The sequence below is a fragment of the Fulmarus glacialis genome, unplaced genomic scaffold (assembly GCF_000690835.1).
Source record: "Fulmarus glacialis isolate BGI_N327 unplaced genomic scaffold, ASM69083v1 scaffold38018, whole genome shotgun sequence".
NCBI lineage: Eukaryota > Metazoa > Chordata > Aves > Procellariiformes > Procellariidae > Fulmarus > Fulmarus glacialis.
Window position 1 is genome coordinate 1 of NW_009226977.1, and position 21,409 is coordinate 21,409.

The 21,409-nt window shown below is 39.9% G+C and overlaps 1 protein-coding gene across 1 annotated transcript; it reads left to right on the top strand.

Annotated features, from left to right (window-relative positions):
* The first annotated feature begins 4,267 nt into the window (after positions 1-4,267).
* On the top strand, positions 4,268-20,981 carry POLE2 (polymerase (DNA directed), epsilon 2, accessory subunit). Its single transcript, XM_009582985.1, has 17 exons — positions 4,268-4,332; positions 5,763-5,840; positions 7,071-7,164; positions 9,170-9,244; positions 10,360-10,443; positions 11,013-11,069; positions 11,477-11,525; positions 12,538-12,610; positions 13,195-13,367; positions 15,522-15,611; positions 15,811-15,865; positions 17,075-17,131; positions 17,229-17,306; positions 17,721-17,829; positions 19,607-19,783; positions 19,899-19,966; positions 20,814-20,981. Exons 1-17 carry the CDS (start codon positions 4,268-4,270, stop codon positions 20,830-20,832), a joined length of 1,401 nt encoding a protein of 466 aa, XP_009581280.1. The 3' UTR covers positions 20,833-20,981.
* The last annotated feature ends 428 nt before the right edge of the window (positions 20,982-21,409 follow it).

Genomic DNA, 21,409 nt, shown 5'->3' on the forward strand with positions numbered 1-21,409 from the left:
CCCCGCACCCCTCCTCTTCCTCGCCCCCGCACTGAGGCCTTCGGAGTCTCTCCTCCGAAGCCCTGTTGTTTTGCCTGTCCTGCTGCTTGTGGGCCTCTTCCATCCATCTCCACCCATGACCCGACCCCCTGCAGTGCCCGCCGTGGGTTTAGGTAGCGCCAAAAGCCGCCCTGGGTCTCCCCTTGGCACCCTCCCTGATGGTGGTGCTGGATGTTTTGTTGGGTTTTTTTGTCTGCTGCTGCCCCTGACAACCCTGGGATCTCTTTCCCAAGTTGCACTTGCCAGTTTTGTCTTCAGCATCTCTTACTAGAGGAAGAAATGGTATTTCCAAAGGTACATAATAACGTGTATTAGTTAGAGATTGCAAGGTCAAAGAAAAGTGGTTTCTGCTTGCAGTGGAAGGTGTTATGATTTATAAGAGTGCCTGGGGCTCCGTGGCTCGTACTTTTTCATTCAAGATTGTGCGTTAATATTAGTTCCATTTTGTTTCTGGCATATTTTGAACAATGTCCTGGCAATTTCATTAGTGAGGAGTCCAAGTTCAGAGCTCCTGACTCCCACAGTTAAATGAACTGAGACATTTTGAAGGTCAGGCTGTTAACCAAAATGCCAGTTTTGATTGGCTGGCAGATGACATTAATAAGAAAATTGTTATCTTTAACTGTGAGACTGTAGTCTAAGGATGAGGGAAGAAGTGGATTTCTAATTCTCGTGTTATTTCGAATTAAAATGGTTCCAGTCTCAGAGAAACTGGAGAGGGTCCTGCAGAGGGCTGTTAAGGTGGTCATGGGCTGGAGCTCGTGGTGTGTAAGGGAAGCAGGAAGAGCTGGATTTGTTCAGCCTGCAGAAAAGAGGGTGAATATGATCCAACTGCCTAACGGGGACTTAGCGAGAAGGAGCCAGTGCACAGAGGAGGGGTGAGAGGCAGCAAGCACAGGTTGAACCAGAAGAAATCCCAGTTGTCCAGTTCTAGTCTCATCAGTTCAAGAGAGACATTAAAAAAAATGGAGAGGGTCTAGCGGAGGACCACCAGGTGATTAGAGGGTTGGAGAACTTGATGTGGAAAAAATGCAAAGGATTTGGGTGTATTCAGCCTCAAGAAGGGAAGGCTCAGAAGGATCTAATCCCAGTCTTCCTAAAAGGTGGTTATAGAGAAGACAGAGGTACTTTCTTCTCAAGGATGCACAGTGACAGGGCAAGAGGCAATGGGCACAAGCTTAAAGTAAAATCTTCACTGTAAGAACAATTAAGCTTTGGAGTAGGTTGACCAGAGAGGTGGTGGAATCTCCCTCACTGGAAATACTTAAGACTTGGCTCGATGGCTTAATCTAAATCCCTGCTTTCAATAGATGGTTGGACCAGATGGTCTCCAGAGGTCCTTTCTAATGTGGACTTTTCTATAATGCTAAGAAAAAGTTTTTCATAAGGAGAGTAGTTAAGCACCAAGACAGGGCTGAGGGACGTTGAGAGTTCTCCATCCTTGGAGGTGTTCAGAATTTGACTAAACAGCACTGTGAACAATGTGACTGGCCTGTGCTATTAGAGCAGGAAGCTGGACGAGGAGACCTCAGAGGTCCTTTCTGGCATGAGTCTTTCTATGATTGTATGAAGATGAGGTTCTCTGTACCTCCTTGTCCTCAATGTTTTCAATCCTGATGATTTTTTTTCTTTGACTTAAACTAGTGCAGTATTATGCAGTACTAATTATTTCTACCTTTTTAATCACAAGCTGTGTAGTGATTATGTGCACATCTGCCAAAATTGGCATAGTTTGTATAAACTGTGTTGAATATTAATTCCTTTTTGAGCTGACTTTCTTCATTGGAATTAGGGATGCTCTAAAGTATCTTACTGAAGCTCTTCACTCCATCAGTGAAGTAGAACTTGACGATGTAATTGAAAATGTCATTGATGTCGTTGAAAAACAGCCTTGTAAGTAAACAATTTCTTTTTCTTAAGCTTGCTAAGTTTATCTTGCGCTTATAATGTTATTTAGACAAAGATTTACTAGCGGCCTATGCACTGAAGTGTCATTCTAGTCTACCAGGTTGATCAAGATAAGTGTATTTGTTGACATTTTGTTTTGTTAAATACTGAAGTTTGTAATGTTAGCAAAAGATAGTATATAAAGTTGGCGGCCTGGTACTTCATGACTTTTCCAAGAGTAGTGAAATTTTTCAATGCCAGTTACTAAAAGCACCTAGCTGAGTTTGTATGGACATCTTTGCATCTGAAACTGTCATTTTACATATTAAAATAAACCAAAGAAATAATGAGAAATGAATTCACTTGTTATTCAGTAATCCAGGTCCAGAAAAGGGTTAGGGTTGTTGACAGCCATAATCTGAGGAGCCTAGCTGTGACTGCAGGAAGGAAACAGTGGCATTCTTTCAGAGGTCACTGCCCTCGCATCCAGCTGGAGTGGGAGATGCAAGTGCACCGGTATAATGGTCCAGTGTATTAACCTAACCAACTGTGGACGGAGTTTAACCATCACCTGGATGTTCTCTGAAGCAGCAAGGCAGATGCTGATGTTCTGTTATGCCAACCTGATCTCGTGATAGTAACATTGGACAGAAGGTGCTGATAACACTTGGGGCACTGTAGCACTGGAGAAGCTGTACCTGCTTGGCGTGTGAAAGTACATCAAATTCCATAAATTACTAGGTCCAAAAGCAATCCAGAAAACTCCTGGAAAATCCCGTAAAAACATGAGACACTCAAAATGCTGAGCTTTTACCGGTAAAGTTCTCATGACCCGTTTGGTTCTGAGCATGCCTGAAACTCCATCGTCTTGGCAGGGGTGTTTTGTCTGGGGACTACCTCCTGCTTAATTGGGACACTATGTCCTGAGGTACACAGATCCAGTGTCCCTGCTCCTGAGCACCATGAAAGGCGTGGGGTAGTAGCTCAAAATACACCTGACACAGTCTGACAGCACAAACCATAGGAGTGTAGCACCTTGAGTTAAAGAATGTGGCTGATGGAGGTGGCACTGATGCCTGACATATATGTGTGTTTACTGATCAGAGCTGATGAGAACTAGGAAAATTGGGCTCACTTCCAGCTTTTGGCCGAGGAGATTCAAACCCATATAAATGTGACCTAAAATAAATACTAGGTCTTAGATGAGTCCAGGAAACCTTCCCAGCCTATCCTATTTAAACTGAATTAAATCAAGGGTGGGCACATGTTTACTTTGTAGTTTTACTAGAGCACAGACTGCAGAAGTTATGGCTTTATATTCTTACTCTAGCCATGGGATAACAGATCATAGCTGATAAAACAGGGAGTAAAAGCAGTTTGAAGAACTGGTCCTGATCTAGCGTAAAGCTTGCTGGTACAAATTAACACATCCACATTTTTGAACAAATTTGAGTCTGTACAAGAAGCTCTAGGGCCAATGTAGTACATGCAGTCAGTGTACTCGCCAATACTGGTCTTTGTCCAGGGTGGAATTTTATGCTATAAATTCCCAATATTGTCCAGCTAATGCCCATGAGCTGTTTGAGGTTAGGGGTAGACGTGCAATTCAGACATGCTGGTCTCTCCTGTGAACCTTAGTGCCCCTTCTGCTCTGCTATTCATCACTGTCCTACAGGAACTGTGATTTTAAGTCCTATGCCCTGAATAGGGAACTCAAGGGCAGGTTTTCATGTACTGGTTTCTGTTCCAGGAGCCCAGTGGTTAGGCTTGGAAATGCTGACCAAGTCCTTTTGTGAATCTGCATTGATTGGTCTTCCCTTTAAATTCAGCAAAACATTAGCATTTAGAAATATTTTTTAATTTCAATTATCAGTTTAAATCTGTGAAGACAACAATCTCCAAAATTGTTTTAAACTGTTTGAATATGTATTTATGTCACCAATCTGTGTGATAATGTTCTGGAACAAAATTAACCTCCAGAACGTGAAAGCTCAGATTGAACACATTTGTAGTATATTTGGCAGCTTTGCATAAACTATAATTGTCTTGTTCTCCATGTCTAGTGAATTAATGGTGGGCACAGTATGTGTGTGGGTTATTTTTTCGCTAGAGACATATCCTTCTGGTAAGAATATTAAGTGATCCATTTGTAAAGCGAAAACAGCGCGTGTCATTAGCTTACTGAAAATATGCTTTTGTGTATATATTTGTTTAATATATTCCTCTGAGAAGACTGAACCATTTTTTGTAAAGTATCTGAGACCTGCTTACTTTCTTACTTACTGCTTTCCATAGGCTGCGGTTTTAATCCTTTGAAATCTTCTTTTCAGTGTCATCTAATATGATTGAACAATCCACAGTGGAAGCAGCCGTCCAAGAATGTAGCCAGGCATCAGATGAAACTGTGTACGGTGACATTATTTTTTTTATTTGAGGTTTACAGGAGTTGGTATGCATCCCCATATTTCTTCTTGGGAAATAAATGTCAGGCATTTTCTGCAGTGCTACACATGCAGTAATTGCTGTGTGCTTTTGTCTTCTTGGTACTGTCTTTGAAGGTTAGTAATGTTCCTTCTTAGAAAATTTGTTCTCATGGATAGGCCTCCAGGGGATTCTAAATATAATGCTGACATTCTGGAATTAAAATGCTATGGTTATGTTTTACATGTGATACAGGTTGAATATTAACCGATAAAATAAACCAATAGTTACAATGCAGAGAGAACTTCTCACTTCTGCCCATTTCTTTATTTCCTTTTCTCTAGTTCAAAATTATCTAAGATTATTTTTGTGCCTTTCATAAGATACTTCTTTTCTGAAAGCACTTGGAAAAGTTTTTATCCATGGTGGTTGTTTCTGCTTTTTTGTATGTTTTTTGAAAACTGTGATTGATTTTTACTCTCTGATAACAAGGCAGAGAGCAGTTACTTGAGTTTCTGGGAACTTTATTTGTGATTGTGATGAATGTGTTTCCTTTAGTGTTTACGTTGTGTGTTGTCATCGTAATGCAAAGCATGAAAATAAATGGTTTGCTAGGCATGTCAATTAGATACTGTGATCCCACAGTTTCTCATTATGAAGCAAATTTGGTTTATACTTTTCTCCTTGTCATTGGAACATTTATGATGCAGATGGTTTGAGTGTGACTTTTCTTTGTGTCGCTTTATATACTTAATGTATTTTTTGCTCCAGAAGTGAAGAGAAATCTGTATGCATAGATTCTCAGTACAGAGTCCTGAATGGAAAAGCTCTACAGATCACAGGCCCAGCCTGTACAACTCTCTTGAATTATGTTGCAGAAAGCTTGAAGGCAAATTTTTGTAAGAAATGCACTCTGAAGCCTAAGACATCGGTGTCCGATAGGCAATGATGGTTGTCCTGTGCTTGTAAGTCGTAGTGAAGGTTCATGGGATAGTTTTACCTACTCTGATGATTTGATCCACTTACAGTAAGAGGGAAATGAGAGGCATCAGAGGAGAGAGCTGAACCAGTAAATATAATGGGATGTATCAACTCGATTAATAGTCTGAAGAGTTGTGCGTGTCCATTGTTTAAACCTATTCACACTAACCATGCCAAGACTGTTCTGTTGTCGAAAAAGATAGCAGAGAACGGTAAGGGAAGGAGATGTATCCCTCTCTCATTTCTAAATGAACTTCTGAAGATTTTCCTTTTTTGAATTAGAAGATGCAGTGGTATCTAATAGGTAGAGTGATGCGGGAGAAGTGGTGATAGCGCAGGGTGATCGTGAGCAAAACAAATGCAATTTTATTCAACATGTTTTGTTACTGCTTGTTTCGTCCACTTGAGATAATGGAAATGTATTCTTATTTCAGAGAAAATGTTTTCAACATTATTGGAGCCTTTGATATTCCACGTTATATTTATAATTCAGAAAGAAAGAAGTTTCTACCGTAAGTCTTGCATATTTTAAGCTTCAACCACTTCTTGTTTTAAGAAAAAAGCCTCTATTTCTATGTGGTTAAAAGTCTGTTTTCTGATCTTTCCCTCTTGGGTCTGCTCATCTCAAGCCTGAGTGAGTAAGTGAGACAATTTTGTTTCTTAGTTTCTAAAGAGCTAGTCAGACTCTATGATAAATGCTGGCTCATAAATAAATGTACCATTGGGTTTTTCCTGGTCCAGTAGGATGAAACTGAAGTGGGGACCTGTGTCTACTGTGTATTGTGTGCTGCCTGTGATGTTACTGGCTCTGAAACTTTGGTGTTTATCAGATAGTAAAATATTCAACCATGTTTATGCCATCTAATGAATAAAAGAGACAGTAAGGCTAAGGACATACATCACTAAATGTAGTTTGTTTTTTTTTTTTTTCACATTTGGCTGTTTAATTTTTTTTTTCAATAAATTTGTTCTGTCTGTTGCGTGTATTTATTTCTTAGACTGTAGCTTGTAATGCCCTGAAGCCCTGGGGGATTTCTAAGCAGAGATACAAAAGCTAAAAAAGAAAAATTAGGAGTAACTGGTGATTCTGGAGGTTGGAGAAAGGAAGAAGTAATTGGAGGAATTGGTTGTAAATATTTTGCTAGCTAAAGAATTTACCTTTAACAGCAAGCAGCCCAGACTGCTGAGCCAAAAAGAGGCCGTGCTTTTAAAGAGGTTGAAGTGGTGTTAGCTGAGGAACGGATAGTGGTGTTCATTATGAGGGGTTGCAGCGACCTTCATGTAATACGCAATTCATATTCTAGCCTAGGTCCATGATTCCACCAGTCCAGCAAGAGCAATCTGTGTTTGCAGTAGAAGTTTAATTCCAGTGACGCTTTCTAGCTTTCCAGGCTGTCGGAAGCAGAGAACTCCATGAAGACAATCTGCTAACCAAGACAAATAAAATACTCTTGTTCGTGGTCACTTAAAAGACATAACTGCTTTTTTAAAAACTGATTTCTGCAGAGTGCCATTAAGGTAGAAAGATAAATCTCAAGGCCTGTGAATTAGAGGGAAATTAAATGGATGTAGCCTTCAAAATGCAGAAACACAGGATCCCTAGCAGAAATCTTCGTCATTGAGTAAATAAATTATGCAGTAGTGTTACAGCTTTTGCAGCCTCTCACAACTTTTAGATCAATGAGTCATTTTTGTGTGTGGAATGTACCTTTTTAATCTTGATTGTGTTAAACTTCTTGCAGTCTGTCAATGACCAACTTCCCTGTACCAAATTTATTTGGAACTGCCAGAGATAAAGCAGAGTTATTTCGTGAACGCTACTCCATCTTACAACAGGTCAGAAAAAGTTTTGCTTTGTTTAACAAAATACACAAACAAAACGCTGTTTTTTGTATTCTTATGTGTACAACAGTGCTTTGCGTTGAGGTGATTTTGTGAGGTACAGTTTAAATAAAATTTGAATAAGAACAGGATCTGTACTAAGGTTTAGCAGTCTTCTCAACTGTCACCATACAACATGATAGATTCATGTGTTTCTGCATTTTAGCATCATGTCGTAAGAGGGGATTATATATTTTTATGTGTGTCTTGCTCTTTTCCCTCCTGTAGTCTGGCTCTGTGCTATGTTTGATTAGCATGTCATTGTATGTAGTGCTTGTTGAGATAACACAAACCTGAAGCTCTGGGAAGCTCTCGTTTAGGCTCTCCTTGAAGCATTGAAATTTCACTTCTGGCTTAGTTAATTTATTCATTTTCCAGTTTTCAAAATGCCCAGTGAAAGCCAGCCACCCCTTGTCGTCTCTTGGTGGCACACGCATCTTGTGTTTGTTGTGAGCAACTTCAGAACAGGATTCCCCAACATGACTTGCTCTGCACCACCGTGACAGTAGCTCTAGGTACTGACAGCAGCTGTAGGTAGTGGCTCTGGACCAGGCTCTGCACACAGCCAGAAAGAGGAAGTCCCTCAGCACTCGCTGTCTGATTATCCCTCAGAACAGGGTCACAACTCTGTTCTTTCCTTTCTTCCACTCACCCGGTAAGTTGGGATCCAGCCCCATGTCACCCGCCTGCTTACTCCGTGCTGCGCTCTCCCCTGCCTCTGTCGTGCAGCCCCGTGGGAGCAGTGATGGGATGGGGAGTGAGTTGCTGATCAGACGACTTGGCAGTTGTTTTTCAGGTGTCTGCACTAACTGCAGTGGGCTGATCCACAGCACAGATCTCACTCGGTGCTGGCAGGTACTACGCAGACCTAACTGCCCGTGTGCAGCCCTGGCTTGAAGTGTGAGCGAAGTGCCTGGACGCAGGCAGACAGCGTCACAGCTTTTTGTCTGTGCTGCCCTGTGCGCAGCAGGGAGGCACCCAGCTGCCTGTGTGAGCTGCTCGTCCTTTGGACCTTGTGGTAGTTGCATGCACAGTCAGATACCCCAGAGCAGCAACAACTCTATCTACCAGGGGATTTGCTGCCACTAGGGGTATGTGTACTGCAATTTGGGAACCTCTGCCCTGACAGTTAACCATTAACTGAAGAAGCTTTAGCTCATAGAAACAGTGATCAGGATTAGTGAAACCTGCTGGAATTGGCACACTCATGCAAAACAGCAGCAGGAGGTGTCCATAGGGCATATCCTGAAGCCTCCTTTTCTTAGAGACTGTGTTGTGCTATTGCACCTCTTTGCCTGATGGTTTCACACAGACTCTGTGTTGTACAGGATTTGTGTTTGGTTGTCGTATGTACTCCTTTCCGACCTCCAGAAAAGTGAAGGTTCAGGTCACTATGTGGGTGAGGGCTGCTGATAGGAGTTACTGTGTGTGTTACATGGGCTGGTAGCGATGGGTTTGTTCCAAGGCGAGGCTTTCAGACTGCATGAACAACAGTGAAAGAAGTGAAAATTTCATGTGTTTTCTTCATGCTCTCTGCGGCTTATCTGTTACTGTAGCTTGCTCCAGTTATTTAAAAAAAAAAAAAAGAAGCTTATTTTTAATAGGCCTTACCCTGAAAAGAGAACCTGCTCTTTTCCACATAGTTAACATTTAATACAGTTTACCTTCCCTTGCTCTCTCACCCCTTCCTTCCAGGTAGTCAGAAATAACTTCTTTTAAAAGCGTTACAGATGCCTTGCTGTTACTTTTTGGGCTTAGTTTTATTGTCCGGTATTATTGATCATCCATTTCTTAGAAGCAAATTCTTGTCAAAAGAACTGATTATGCTCAACAAATTAAATGTTGTTGGATAAAATAGAGTACTTTAAAAAGTATTTTGTATAGTGGTTGTAATGAACTGGCTTTTTGACAGTGTTCATTTGTTTTTTAAATGGGCTTACTTCAATTTTGGTTTCTGCAGAGGACTCATAGACATGAATTGTTTACTCCTTCAGCAGTCGTTGCTCATCCTGATGACAGTAGGAGCAAATTCCAGGTAAAAAATCTGTTTTTTTTCTTGCAAAGGGAACTGTACTTGTGTTACACTTTAATGCAGTAATAGTTCTTCAGTGACATTTTAGTTTCACATCCAATATGGGTAATCAACGGAAATGAGTTATTTTCAATTATGTTTAGCTTTTGTGTCAAAAATGCAGTTACTTGGCTCAGATCAGCATGATGACCAAGCCACTCAAAAGCAGCTATGAAATGCAAGAGAGACGTGGCTTCCTGAGGTGGAAGGGCATTAGCTGTTCAGCTTTTTACACTTTGCTTCCCTCTGCTTGGGGATATTTTCCCTGCTTCTTTCTTTCATAAGCACTAAATTCACAAACCCACAATTGACTAAGGTCATATGTGTGTGTGTATCACTGGGTACCAAATAACAGCTTTTGCTTCGCTCGACTTTCCTGTTTCTCCGTGTTCAGAGCATTCCATCATGTAGAAAAAAGCAGCTGACCTTAGCTGAGTCGAGCCTGCATCTCCGTCCAGGCTTTATAGGCATCTTTCTCCCTTGACTGCTTCCTATCCTCCCTGTCAGCAGTGGCAAATGCATTGCTTATGCTGGTGTTGTAGGAGGATTGTCTCTCTTAACTGCAGCTTGACAGGCCAAAATAAGTTTGTCCGGAAACCACAGACAGCATGCTATGTGATGTCACCGCATTACTCTGGAGTGTTCTGTATCATCCATCTAAGGTTCTTCGATTAAAGTAATTGGTGTTACTGTATGGGCGCAGGCTGGCCCTGTGGTTCAGATTGGATCGTGCTGAAGATCCAATTGCTACAATTGACAGTCTTTAGGCAAGAGCAGAAATTGCCACTTGTTCTTTTCAGTTTTAATCCACTTGTAAGCAAAATAATCACAATAAATATTTACTTGCTAAGCAGTTCTTTATGCTAGCAGCCATTATTGGAAATCTTTTCCTAAACTGTGCTACATTTGACATTCAGAAATGTGTCCCTGATTTTTGTAATGAGCCTGAATTCTCTTGTAGCTCATTTGTGTATTTATGTAAACACGTGTGCTCTGTGGTGCTTTGTCTTGGTTGCTTAAGAATAGATATATGGAGAGTTTTATTTAATTTTTATTTGATTTTTTGCCTTTGGTTACAGCTTAAAACAATAGAAACTCTATTGGGCAATACAGCTAAAGTGGGAGAAGTGATTGTGCTTGGGATGATAACTCAGCTCAAGGAGGTAGGTTGCTTTTTATTGTGGAGTATCTAGGTCACCATTCATTTGGTGTTAAAATATATATGAAAATGAGAAGGCTTAAATATCTCACCACTTTATCTTGTCATAGAAGTCAGTGGCAGAACTCACATCAATGTCAGTGGTGCAAGATCCATTCCCTAAGAAGAGACTTTTCCACAAGCAGTTGATGCTAGTGTGCGAGGGAAAATGTCTTTCTCTTCTCACTACAGAATTTTGTAATGCTTTATGTCAGCAACCAGAACCAGTTACGTTTTCTAGGCATGCCCCTTCTTGAAATGCTGGAGCTTCCAATGACTGTTTGGACTTGCCATTGCATTGGACTGTGATTGTAGGGGAGGGTGCACCAGCAATCCAAACTGCAGCAGCTCAAAGGGAAGGTGCTAAGATACACTTGCTGTAAACTACATTGTTTTCACTTCTGCCACTGTGTTCTAAGCTTACAATATTAAAACCGGCTAAATTATTTCTAAATGCTGACTGATAGATGCTTCTGATTGAAGCATTTATGTGTTTGGGTATGTTTGGCTTTATTAATAAATCTTGTTTTTTAGGGGAAATTTTTCCTAGAAGACCCTACAGGAGTCGTCCAGCTAGACCTTAGTAAAGCAATATCCTTTTTCTGTGATGTAAGAGTTGAAGAAATTTCCTATAGATCTGGAGAATTTCAGATTGAATAACAAATCAATACTGACCATTAAAAATTACGTATTGAGAATTGCAGCTCTGTCTTTTTCCTTCTTTTCAAATTAATTGGTTGCTGCAGCTCAGTGCCCTTTCACAGAGACTGTTAGGACAAGGTTAGTATTGCTTCTAGTGGAAGCAGAGCATGTTCCTGTTTGCGGGCTGTTTATGAGCTTACCTGCTCAGCTACCAGGTGATTGCCTAGCTCTTAAGGCAGCCTGTGAACTTTCTGTAGTGTCCACATGTATTACACCAGCTGGAAAGCAAACTTTGGCTAAAGAACTAGTTTAAGAGTCCTGATCTAAGAAAAATATATTTCTTAACCTTTCTGCACCAGTTCCACAGTGGTTTATATACTGAATCATGCTTTGTTTTGGCAGAAGGTAAAGCATACTATTTTTCTTAACTTGTAATACGTTATTCTGTTAATGGCTGTTGCTGCAGTTACGTGTCTGCCAGATGTGGCTGAACAAACAAGTCTCGTGTTGATGAGGCTTGACCATAAGCTGAGTTTGTGACTGAGATTTTTGGCCATAAGCCTTTCCTCTTACCTCGTGGGCTCTGGAGGCAGAGAACAGAGCTCTGCAAAATTTGTGGTTTTCAGTGATGTTGGTGGGATGTGAGCATCTGTAGAAGCTTTGAGGACTGGCCTTAGTTAGCCTGGCTCCAACATGCTTGAGGGAGATATGACTAGATTAGGAAGACAGACTAGAATAACCAAACAGTATGATTTAACAATCTGAAAATGATGCTTTCTGTTGGCAGAGCTTTGGTCCATCAGAGTCTTTGGTGAGTCTTCTCATTAAGATGATGTGAGGGCTTGCAGTTTTGAAGCCCTGGACATGTTTTAGCAAATTTATGGTCATTTCTGTTTGTAGGATGTTACTCTGTGCAATATACATAATCCCAGTCTATTTTCTAATAATGTGTTTTATGTTTAAAATTTGTAAAATAAACTAAATAGAGCAAGAATGATAGTGGAGACAAGTATCACCCTATTACTTCTGTTCCTCTAACAGGTGGGACAGTTCTTGAGAAAGGGTGCAGTTTGATGGAGAGTCTTCTGGGGCAGGGCCAGGAAAAATTATTCCTGTTCCCCTACTTTCTTACTCACTTGGGTTGAGAAGGTTGTTTATGTGGCTGTGCAGCAAATCCATTCAAAGAAGTGTCTGGGGTAAAAAAATACTTGGTTTCTTGCTCAGCCTGTTTTTCAGCCAGATAGTTCCCTGGTCTGGTTGACCACTAAACAGCACAGGGACTGGTGCGATCACAAGAGAGGGATTGATGAAGACTGGGACTAACTATGCAGCACAGCTGCCAACTGTCTGACTAATGTCTAGGACATGATGTTGTTAGAAAAACTAAAGGTTATTTTGTTGTTCAAAAATCTCTTAGGTTGGTATGAAGATGAAGTTTTTCATGTGAATGCTTTTGGATTTCCGCCTACTGAGCCTTCTGCTACCACTAGGTAAAAAACTGACTTTCAGCAGCCTCACTCCATATTTTGTTACGGGTTTCTAAGTAAGCGCATTATTATTTTATTATTTCTGTGACATTAAAGTATGCTATTCTTCCCCCTCCCCAAATGCTTCAAAATAAATACAGTTTTAAGGAAGCAATTCTGGGACTTGCTTTAGTACTTGGACCAGTACTAAAGCCTGTAGTGTTAGCAGAAAAACCCTTCCAAAGGCTGTTGGGTTCTGCATATAATAACAGTTGGGATCTAAGCCCTTCTCAATTGCTAAACTAGATAACTGTTACATGAGAATAAGAAATTCCTTGTTGCTCAAGAAATGCATGGGGGAGAGAACCAAGGATAAATATTACCCTGACAAGATCTGTTAAATTATGGCAGGGCAGTGCCCCTGCTTTATATCCAGGTGACTGCCATTTCTCTTCCTTGGTTTCTCCATGAAGTACTAGATGATTATTGATACCATCTGAGCTACCTATCATAATAACAATAATTAAAATGGCTTAAGTGAGTCATAATCAAAACTACTAACTATTTGGGAAGAAAACGGAACTAACTTGAATATTTTAATGATGTAGAGCCTTCTATGGGAATGTAAACTTCTTTGGAGGGCCTTCTTCAGCTTCAGTAAAGGCTTCTGCAAAACTAAAGCAGCTGGAGGATGAAAATGAAGATGCCATGTTTGTATTTCTTTCTGATGTATGGCTGGACCAAGCAGAAGTACTGGAAAAGCTTCACACAATGTTTTCGGGTAGGTGAGAACTGCTTTGACTCTCAGCCTTGTTTTAGAGAATTTTTGCCATTTTCCTTAGTCCTTAGCAGCATTGATGGGTGGAGCTGACAAGTGCAGCAAGGCAGTCTGATGGCTAGCTAGTCCTTGGTCCCCGGCTGTGTCCCCTCCGTGGCACGGGCTGGGAAGTCTGACCCCATGGTGAGCTAATTCAGGGAATACCCCAGCAGAAAGCTAATTGCCTTTGTTGGAGAATTACTTTTATGCTGGTTTAGCTTTGTGAACTCTTCATCGTATGTTCGCTCACATGTGTTCGCTCACGTGGGCATTCCAGCTGGATGATCCATCCCAGGGGAAGCTGGACAGCGTACAGCTGACAGCAAGACTGTTCTTTCTAGGATCTGCTAAGTCTTAGGCCAACTTTATTGTCAAACTGTGATTTAAATGTGCTCTTTTGTGAAATAGTGGTTTGTGTGCCTTTTTTTCGAAAGTATGCTTTTAAATGAAAAAGTCAGGCAACGATTTTCAAGAGTCCTGTTATTACTGTATTGTGTATTTTTGATGAACTTCCATTTTGAGAAAGTGAGAATAAGCCCAACTGTTGCATTTTTTTTGTAGGATACCACTGAACCCAAGCCAGTGAAGTCTCACTCTAATTTTAGTGACAGCTATTTGCATTTCATGGTTGCTATTATATTTCTTTTGGATCCTTCTCTAACAGTTTTAAAAATTGGATTGTATTATATTTTTGCAAGCTGATACTTCCATTTCGTGAATCACTTAGTACTAATATTGTTTTGGACAGTAGCCATTTTACGTGCTGTGACAAGAATGTTTCCCTTGCTCATGAAAGTGCTTCCTAGGCTTAGTTTAAAGAAAACTTCTTACTTCATTGGAGATCAGCAGTCCCTTGAATGCTTTCTGGTTCTACCAATGAAAAATATGTCAGTTACTCTTAAAATATGAACTGTTTCTTCCACGCATCATTACATTAGTAATGTTGACAACATTTGGATAGCAAGCATCTGTGAGATCTGTGAATTGCTTCTTTGTATTCCAGAGCAGTTTTGGAACAGCTTGTCCTGTCTGTCTTAGGTAGAATGGAAGTGTGAGAGGGTGGCTGCTTTAAAAGTAAGCAACATAAAATTAAGGGTGGGAAACGGCTACTCACTTAAAGAAAATGGGACACAAATTACCACGCTCATCCAGAATTTATGAAGCCAGTTCGCTATCTTGATCAAAGTTCGCAAGATCCTTGAAGCAAACTGAACTTGACCTAAGATTGCATATGCTGAAGTAATAAAGGGACTTTGGTCAGTGAGGTTAATGTACTGAACTCAACTGGCAAAGATGCATACATTGCATTTACTATTTTGAGACTTTTTTTTAATAGGCAAGTAATAAAGCTTCATAATTATAAGCTAAAAATAATAGCTGAGTGGAATAGCAAGGAAAAAACATTAACAAGCCATTTCTCTGGTATAAACAATTCTGTCCTATTTACCAACTGGATTGAAAAATAGTGAAGTAAATCCAAGTTTGGTACTGCATGTTAGGAAAATGGAGAGTAAGCTGGAGCGTGAGATGAATGCCTGAGCAGATGTTTTTATTTTTCTTTTAGGGATGGGAATAGGGTTTCTTTTTTCACTCTTTGCTATAAAGCATGTGTTTCTGGGTGATTAGTGATATTGTGAGGATTCATCAGATTCTTAAAATGCTCAGGCAGTTCCAGGCTCTGTTGCTTTATAATGCCAAAGAGCGAATTAAATGTTGGTAGAGCCCTTGAACTGGAATGATGCATGGAGGTTAATAGTAATCCATTGCTACCTACTCGCTATTTTTCTCTTTAAGGAAAGAGAAATTGTATTGTTTATTATAATGTACTTTGTGTAATTATATGACTGGGTCAGTAGTTAGTTGGATACACACAAACAATGTTGTTGGAACTGGGCCTGTAAATAGCAGAGGGCTCCCTTGAAGTGACATTTGTACATTGCCATCATCCTTTTTAAGCTAACGAAAGCCTGTGTCAAGAAAATAGTTCAGGTGTATCAACAGCAGCAGAGCTTGAAGTGCTGTTTCGGTTTCTGCCTTTCATGGAATGGACTGGAGGCTGAATGATGACAGCTACTGAAGTGAATAGATGTCATACTGACAGATACTCTGTTTTCCCAGGTTATTCCTCTGCACCTCCAACCTGCTTTTTCTTTTGTGGAAATTTTTCATCTGCACCATATGGAAAAAGTCAAATTCAGTCATTGAAAGGTGGGAAAGTCTTTGTATACAGTCAGACATGTACATTAAATTAAAATAAGAGAGCAGAAAAAGAAACGCTTATTTTCTAAGTGACACATTTTTTAATGTACTGAAGTATAGGGGTGATTCATATAATGTGTGTTTATTGTCTAACCAGGTGTTGTGTCATAGATTTTTATTTTTTTTTTTTACCCCCCCTTCTTTCTAGGTTCTTTGAAGGCTCTTGCAGACATTATATGTGAATATCCCAGCATTCATGAAAGGTACACAGCAAAGTGCTATGCAAAGGGAAATTTGTTTATTTTGTGAAACCTTTGCTTTAATTACTTTAAGAAACTAACAGATACCATGTTTTCTCATTATTGTGAGCCAGCTATGATCAGATAGCAAGCTGGTCTTATAACAGGCCTGTAGGTTTGTTTTGGGAGTGGTGTAAGGTTTTGATTTTATCTAAAACAGCTGGGTCATGGAAGCTGCTGTTGAGTGAGCAAAGGTGAAACTGCCTCTCCCTGGAACATTTTCCACATGGATTAAACATGGCCCATGATTCCCCAGAAGTGCTATCTGGGTGAGCCCTTTTTTCCCTGGAATTCCCTTGAAATCAGCAGGGTTCTGCCTGAGCAGTGCTGCTTTATAAACTGATGTTGAAGTCTTGATTCTGCTACGAGCGCCTACAGGCTTTCTCTAGCAGCCCTGGAAAACGTAATCTGAAGCACTGACTGCTGCCTACATGGAGGCATCTCATTTCTCTCTTTTCCATTCTTGCATACATGGTTCTCCACGGCTGTTAGTTTGAGAACTAACCAAGGCAACGCAATCCTGCAAAGGAATCTTTTATTTATCCCTTCTTGTGTCCCTGCTCTGTGGGAGCTCCATTCCCGGCCTGGAGAGAACTAAATCGCTTTTACAGAGATTTGAATATACAAAGGAAAGTAAAATAGGGAGACAGCCAGGCTTATCCTTTCCGGCTTCTGATCTTCAAATTCGTAACAGTAGCCCCTAAGTAGAGCTAGTTCCCCCCAAAGCAGGAAAGGCTACAGCCTGCAGCTCTTGAGCTCTGCGTGAGATGTAAGCAAGCGTATCTTCTGTACTGATCCTCCATCCTGTGTCCCGGTGTGGCTTTCGTGGTGTGCCGTTGCTGGATTATCTGGTGTCCCTGTATGAGAACTTGGAGTCCATTACCACTGAGTCCTGAGCCAGGCTGCACAACCTCGTCTGTCTCCCTTCCCGCACTTGGTCCCCCTTGCACGGTGAACAGTTTTTAAAGTTTCTTCCACTTTAGTGAGGCGTGGATATGTATCTTATGCCTTAGCTATGATTTATGTGGTTCATAAGGCCAGGGAGAGCTGTCATCTCTGCCCCAGAATAGGTTATTTGCATGCATCTGTGGAGTAATGGCAGTATATAACCAATGTTTAGATACTCCTAGGATCATTTTGTATAAAAGTGATACGTTGAACTTTTTACAGTAGTCGATTTGTGTTTGTTCCTGGCCCTGAAGACCCTGGTCCTGGTTCTATTTTACCAAGGTCAGTTTGCTTCACTTTTTCAAAATTTGGAATTTTGATTTAAATAGTTAAAGAAGGTAAGAGTCTTGGTCGGTACATCTGTTGCTATTTATTTTAGACCTCCGCTGGCTGAAAATATTACTGAGGAATTCAGACAACTGGTGCCATTTTCAGTTTTCACCACAAATCCTTGCAGGTAACAATGTAACTTACTGCTGTTTTTCATGTGTTTTTTTTTTTTTTTTTTTTAACTGAATGACTAATTTATGTGCAGATGTAATTTTCAAAAATTACAAATTTTGGAAAAATTTGTCTTAAATTTTTCAAATTGTTAGAATTTCTCACTTGCATTAATTGTAACTAGTTTTAAATACATTAATACATAAATTAGTGATGAAAGGAACTAGTGCTAAAAGTTTGATAGCAAGTATCAAAAGCATCATGTTTTTTCTGAATCTGGAGAGAACGAAGGGAAGATGGGAAAGTATTATTTTAATTGAAATGTCCTTTTTCATTTTGCTGTATTAGAGAGAGATCAACTTTATAATGCAGCTCCCTATCTTTTAGTTTCATCTCAATTTATTTAATTTCATTAATGTTTTCCATTTAGGATTCAATATTGCACCCAAGAAATAATTATCTTTCGTGAAGATTTGGTAAACAAAATGTGCAGAAACTGCGTCCGCTTCCCTAGCAGCAACATGGATATTCCCAACCATGTGAGTGAGTTGTGTTCAGCACTTCTTGCTAAGATCTCCTTGACTTCTTTTTTAATAGGCAGGTCTGCATTTAGGGTACTCTGATCTGCATTCTCATGACACGCTGCAAGAGTAACCAAGAGGGATTGTAAGAAGGATCTATACATTTAGTATTATTACCTTCATTTCCATCTTGACAGTAAAATAACTGAAACCATGATACTGATTGATGGCATTCAGTCATTCTGACTGTCCCACTGCAGGTGCCCTTGAACACAGAACTGTGTAGCAGCTGACTCTCGGTGTACATGCACCAGCAGTGAATGTCGTACCAAGAAACATTGATTCCTAAAGGCAAAGTTTAATACAAATTACCTTTTTTTAAGATTTGATCAATTAACCAGTGACATTTGCAGTAAAGCAGCATGTCACTTTTCCAAAAGGTCATCTGCTTCTTCTGCCTTCTCACTTGAAGTCTTAATCCTGCTTTTGATACGTTGCCACAGCACTCTGAGTTACGATTCTGGTTAATGAATGCACAGTGGGAGTTGATGGGACTTACTGATATAATTGAATGAGAATGATCCGGGCAGTACTGGCTCATTGCAGTGATGGATGGAGTCTGTTTCTATTTATTTTATAGGGGTTTTTTTGTTTGTTTGTTTGACTCAGAAACTTCTTTTAGCTCTTTCTTCCTTCGCTCCATCATGACCGTGCTCACTTTCTCTGTGAACATAGGGAAGCCGTTGTGGACACTGATGCACCTTGTTGTTGGTGTGCACGTTTGCATACATGTATGCTGCAAGCCATCACTTCCCTGTACTCATACACGGCTTTCTCATGCTTGGAAAGGAAGGAATCGGGAAGAAAATGTATTGCAACACTTTCTGCAGATAAAGAGTATTGGGTTGCTTTTGCCTACTTCAGTTTTTCTCTGCCTTTTCTGCCTGTCATTAGTCTTTTAATTCAGCCATCAGTGTAAAAAGATGAATGGGAGAGGGAAATTGGACTGAATTAATAGTGACTTTAGGCCTCGTACAGTATTAGTTGAATAACTGGGCCTATGCTTGGTACATCATTTTCTTTCGACAGCAGACCCTTTCACCAAGTTGCTGTAGTGATTTTGGCCCTTTGGGAAAAATGGAGCCTAATGGCAGCTACATTATTGATTAAGAGATAATAAAAGCTTTCAAGGAGCTTGAGGAGAGAGTTTCAGGAACCAAAATACCCTGGCTGGAATTTGCCAGATAAAAAAGCAAATGAAAGGGGGCAGCTGGTGCCTGGAGCAGGGCAACTCCCAGAACAGCCAAAGGAATTGAAATCATTTGGGAATCAAATGATCTCCTCAGTTCAGGGAAAAGACTGTGTTTAAGCGTGGGTCTTGTGGTTAACCGGTACTGCGAGGAAAGCCCTGAGGAAAAAAAAAACAACCGACAAAATGGAAAGTTATGGCAGTGTTGGTACTTCCTGGGTTGGAGTAACAGGTAAGTAGATTCTGCAGTTTGTTGGAGAGTCTGATTGATGAAATAGTTTTGAGATCTTCAAATATTGGCTGATAAGTTTCAGAAAAAATTTGTGTATTAAAAAGAACCACAATGCAGCAAGAAAAAAAAAAAGCAGCTGACTGTTTTAGGGCAGTTGCTGCTTTACTCTAGAAATCACTAATAATCAGAGAGAGTGAGATACACAAACATTTCCAGGTTCAAAGCTTCTTTATTAACAGGACATTAGCACCTGCAGGAAAGAGTTTGACTTGTAGAAAATGGCTCCAAACTAACTATTTATGTTTATCTTGCAGTTTGTAAAGACTATATTATCACAAGGACATCTGACGCCACTTCCGCTGTACGTTAGCCCTGTGTACTGGGCCTATGACTACTCCCTGAGGGTATATCCTCTGCCAGATATGCTCATCATTGCAGATAAATACGACCCATTCACTGTCACCAACGCTGACTGTCTTTGTATAAATCCTGTAAGATTTCCTTATGCTTTACCAAAATAAGAAGGGGGTGCAGTCATATCCAAGTGTGTCTCGTACTATTTGTACAGTATTTTACTTACACAAGTGTGGTATATACATTTTACAGGGTTCATTTCCAAGAAGTGGATTTTCATTCAAGGTATTCTACCCCTCCAACAAGACAGTTGAAGACAGGTAAATATATTCAGTTTCTCATTTAAAAGGAAGTATCTTCTTATTTGCTGACTTTCTAATTATCAGGAGGAACACAGAAAATCGATTGTATAAACAGAGTTAATGTTCTAGCAGTTTAACGTAGACTTGTGCTTCATACTTAGGCAGTGCAAGAAATCCAAATGCCTAGAACTAAAATAATAAATTTAGAAATTACAGTCAAATAACAATGAGAAGCATGATCCAAAAGTAGAAGGAAAGATAGATAGACTGTACTATATGATTTTCAATAATTGAGACCCCATTGGGAAACATATTCATTTCTGGAGATGATGCATGTTACATAGGTTAATTACACTTAGGAACAATTCTTGGTTCATTTTGTGATCATCATCAAGCTCAGAAGCCACTTTCATACTTCGATTTCATGTATTTTAAATCTGTACTTATTCATTCCAACTGTGGTCTTCCAACGACTGGAAAAAAGGCCAGCTGCAATGCCAAAAAGTATCAAAAAGTATCAAAGGGCTTACAACTGTGAAGAAAATCTGCTTGTTTGAAATAATAATGGTAGAACCCAATGGGAAAAAGTGCAAACTTACCTCATCTGAATCGGTTTCATGTGTTGTTACCGTGTTTTTCTCAAACGGGGGTGTATAATACCCCCCACCCTCCCAAGGGGATTTCTAATGCATCGACCCATGTAACCTTTACTTGAATGTAGAAAATATCATACCATGAGATGCTTTAGGTCTTTAAATAGTTTAAAACATTATCAAGTCTTTCATAAATCAAGAAATAGAATAATATGTTATTTACTGTGAAGTAGCTTTTTAAACTAAATATTGTTTTTGTTTGGTATTTTTAGCAAGCTTCAGGGTCTCTGAATTTCTGCGAGACTGCAAAAAGGGAGTGAGCCTTTGTGAAGCCAGCTGTAGCGCTCATTTGAGATGGATTGATTTTTATGATATATTACAAACTGTTTGTAATAAATGTCAAAGCCAAAAATGGTGTATTTTGTACACAAGCTTTTACAGGAAAAGATACTGGTGTTAGTTTAGGAAAAATGTAGAGTCACAGTGAAGATTAATTGGCAAAGCATAATAAAAGAAGGCAACTGGAGGAACCAAATGCATGTATATCTAACAGGGAATATCTATCTTTTAAAAAAAGAAGTTAAAGATAGGGAGAACTTTGTCTTTCACCATGCTGAGTTGAACTGATAGCTAGTTATCTATAGGAGACACTGGAAATGTGGCTAGGGTTTTTCTTTGGACAGGAAAGGTCTAGAGAAGATTATGAGGTGTTATTTGCTAATGGCAGTATATAATCTGTTTGCTGCTAGTGTTCTGCAGGCAGGGAGAGGAGAGGTAAGAGGAACAAGGACATGGTCCTTTTTAAACTTCTTCAGAAGGCGGGGAGCAGGAAACCTTGCTGAAGGAGCAATCAGGAAGGTGGGAAAGA

What these genes read in the sequence shown, in the direction of transcription:
- POLE2 (XM_009582985.1), top strand. Translation starts at nt 4,268, where the DNA reads ATGATTGAACAATCCACAGTGGAAGCAGCCGTCCAAGAATGTAGCCAG. An exon ending in ACAGTAGGAGCAAATTCCAG is followed by an intron (nt 9,245 to 10,359) that starts GTAAAAAATCTG and finishes CTTTGGTTACAG; the next exon opens with CTTAAAACAATAGAAACTCT. An exon ending in AGCTAGACCTTAGTAAAGCA is followed by an intron (nt 11,070 to 11,476) that starts ATATCCTTTTTC and finishes ACCTTTCTGCAC; the next exon opens with CAGTTCCACAGTGGTTTATA.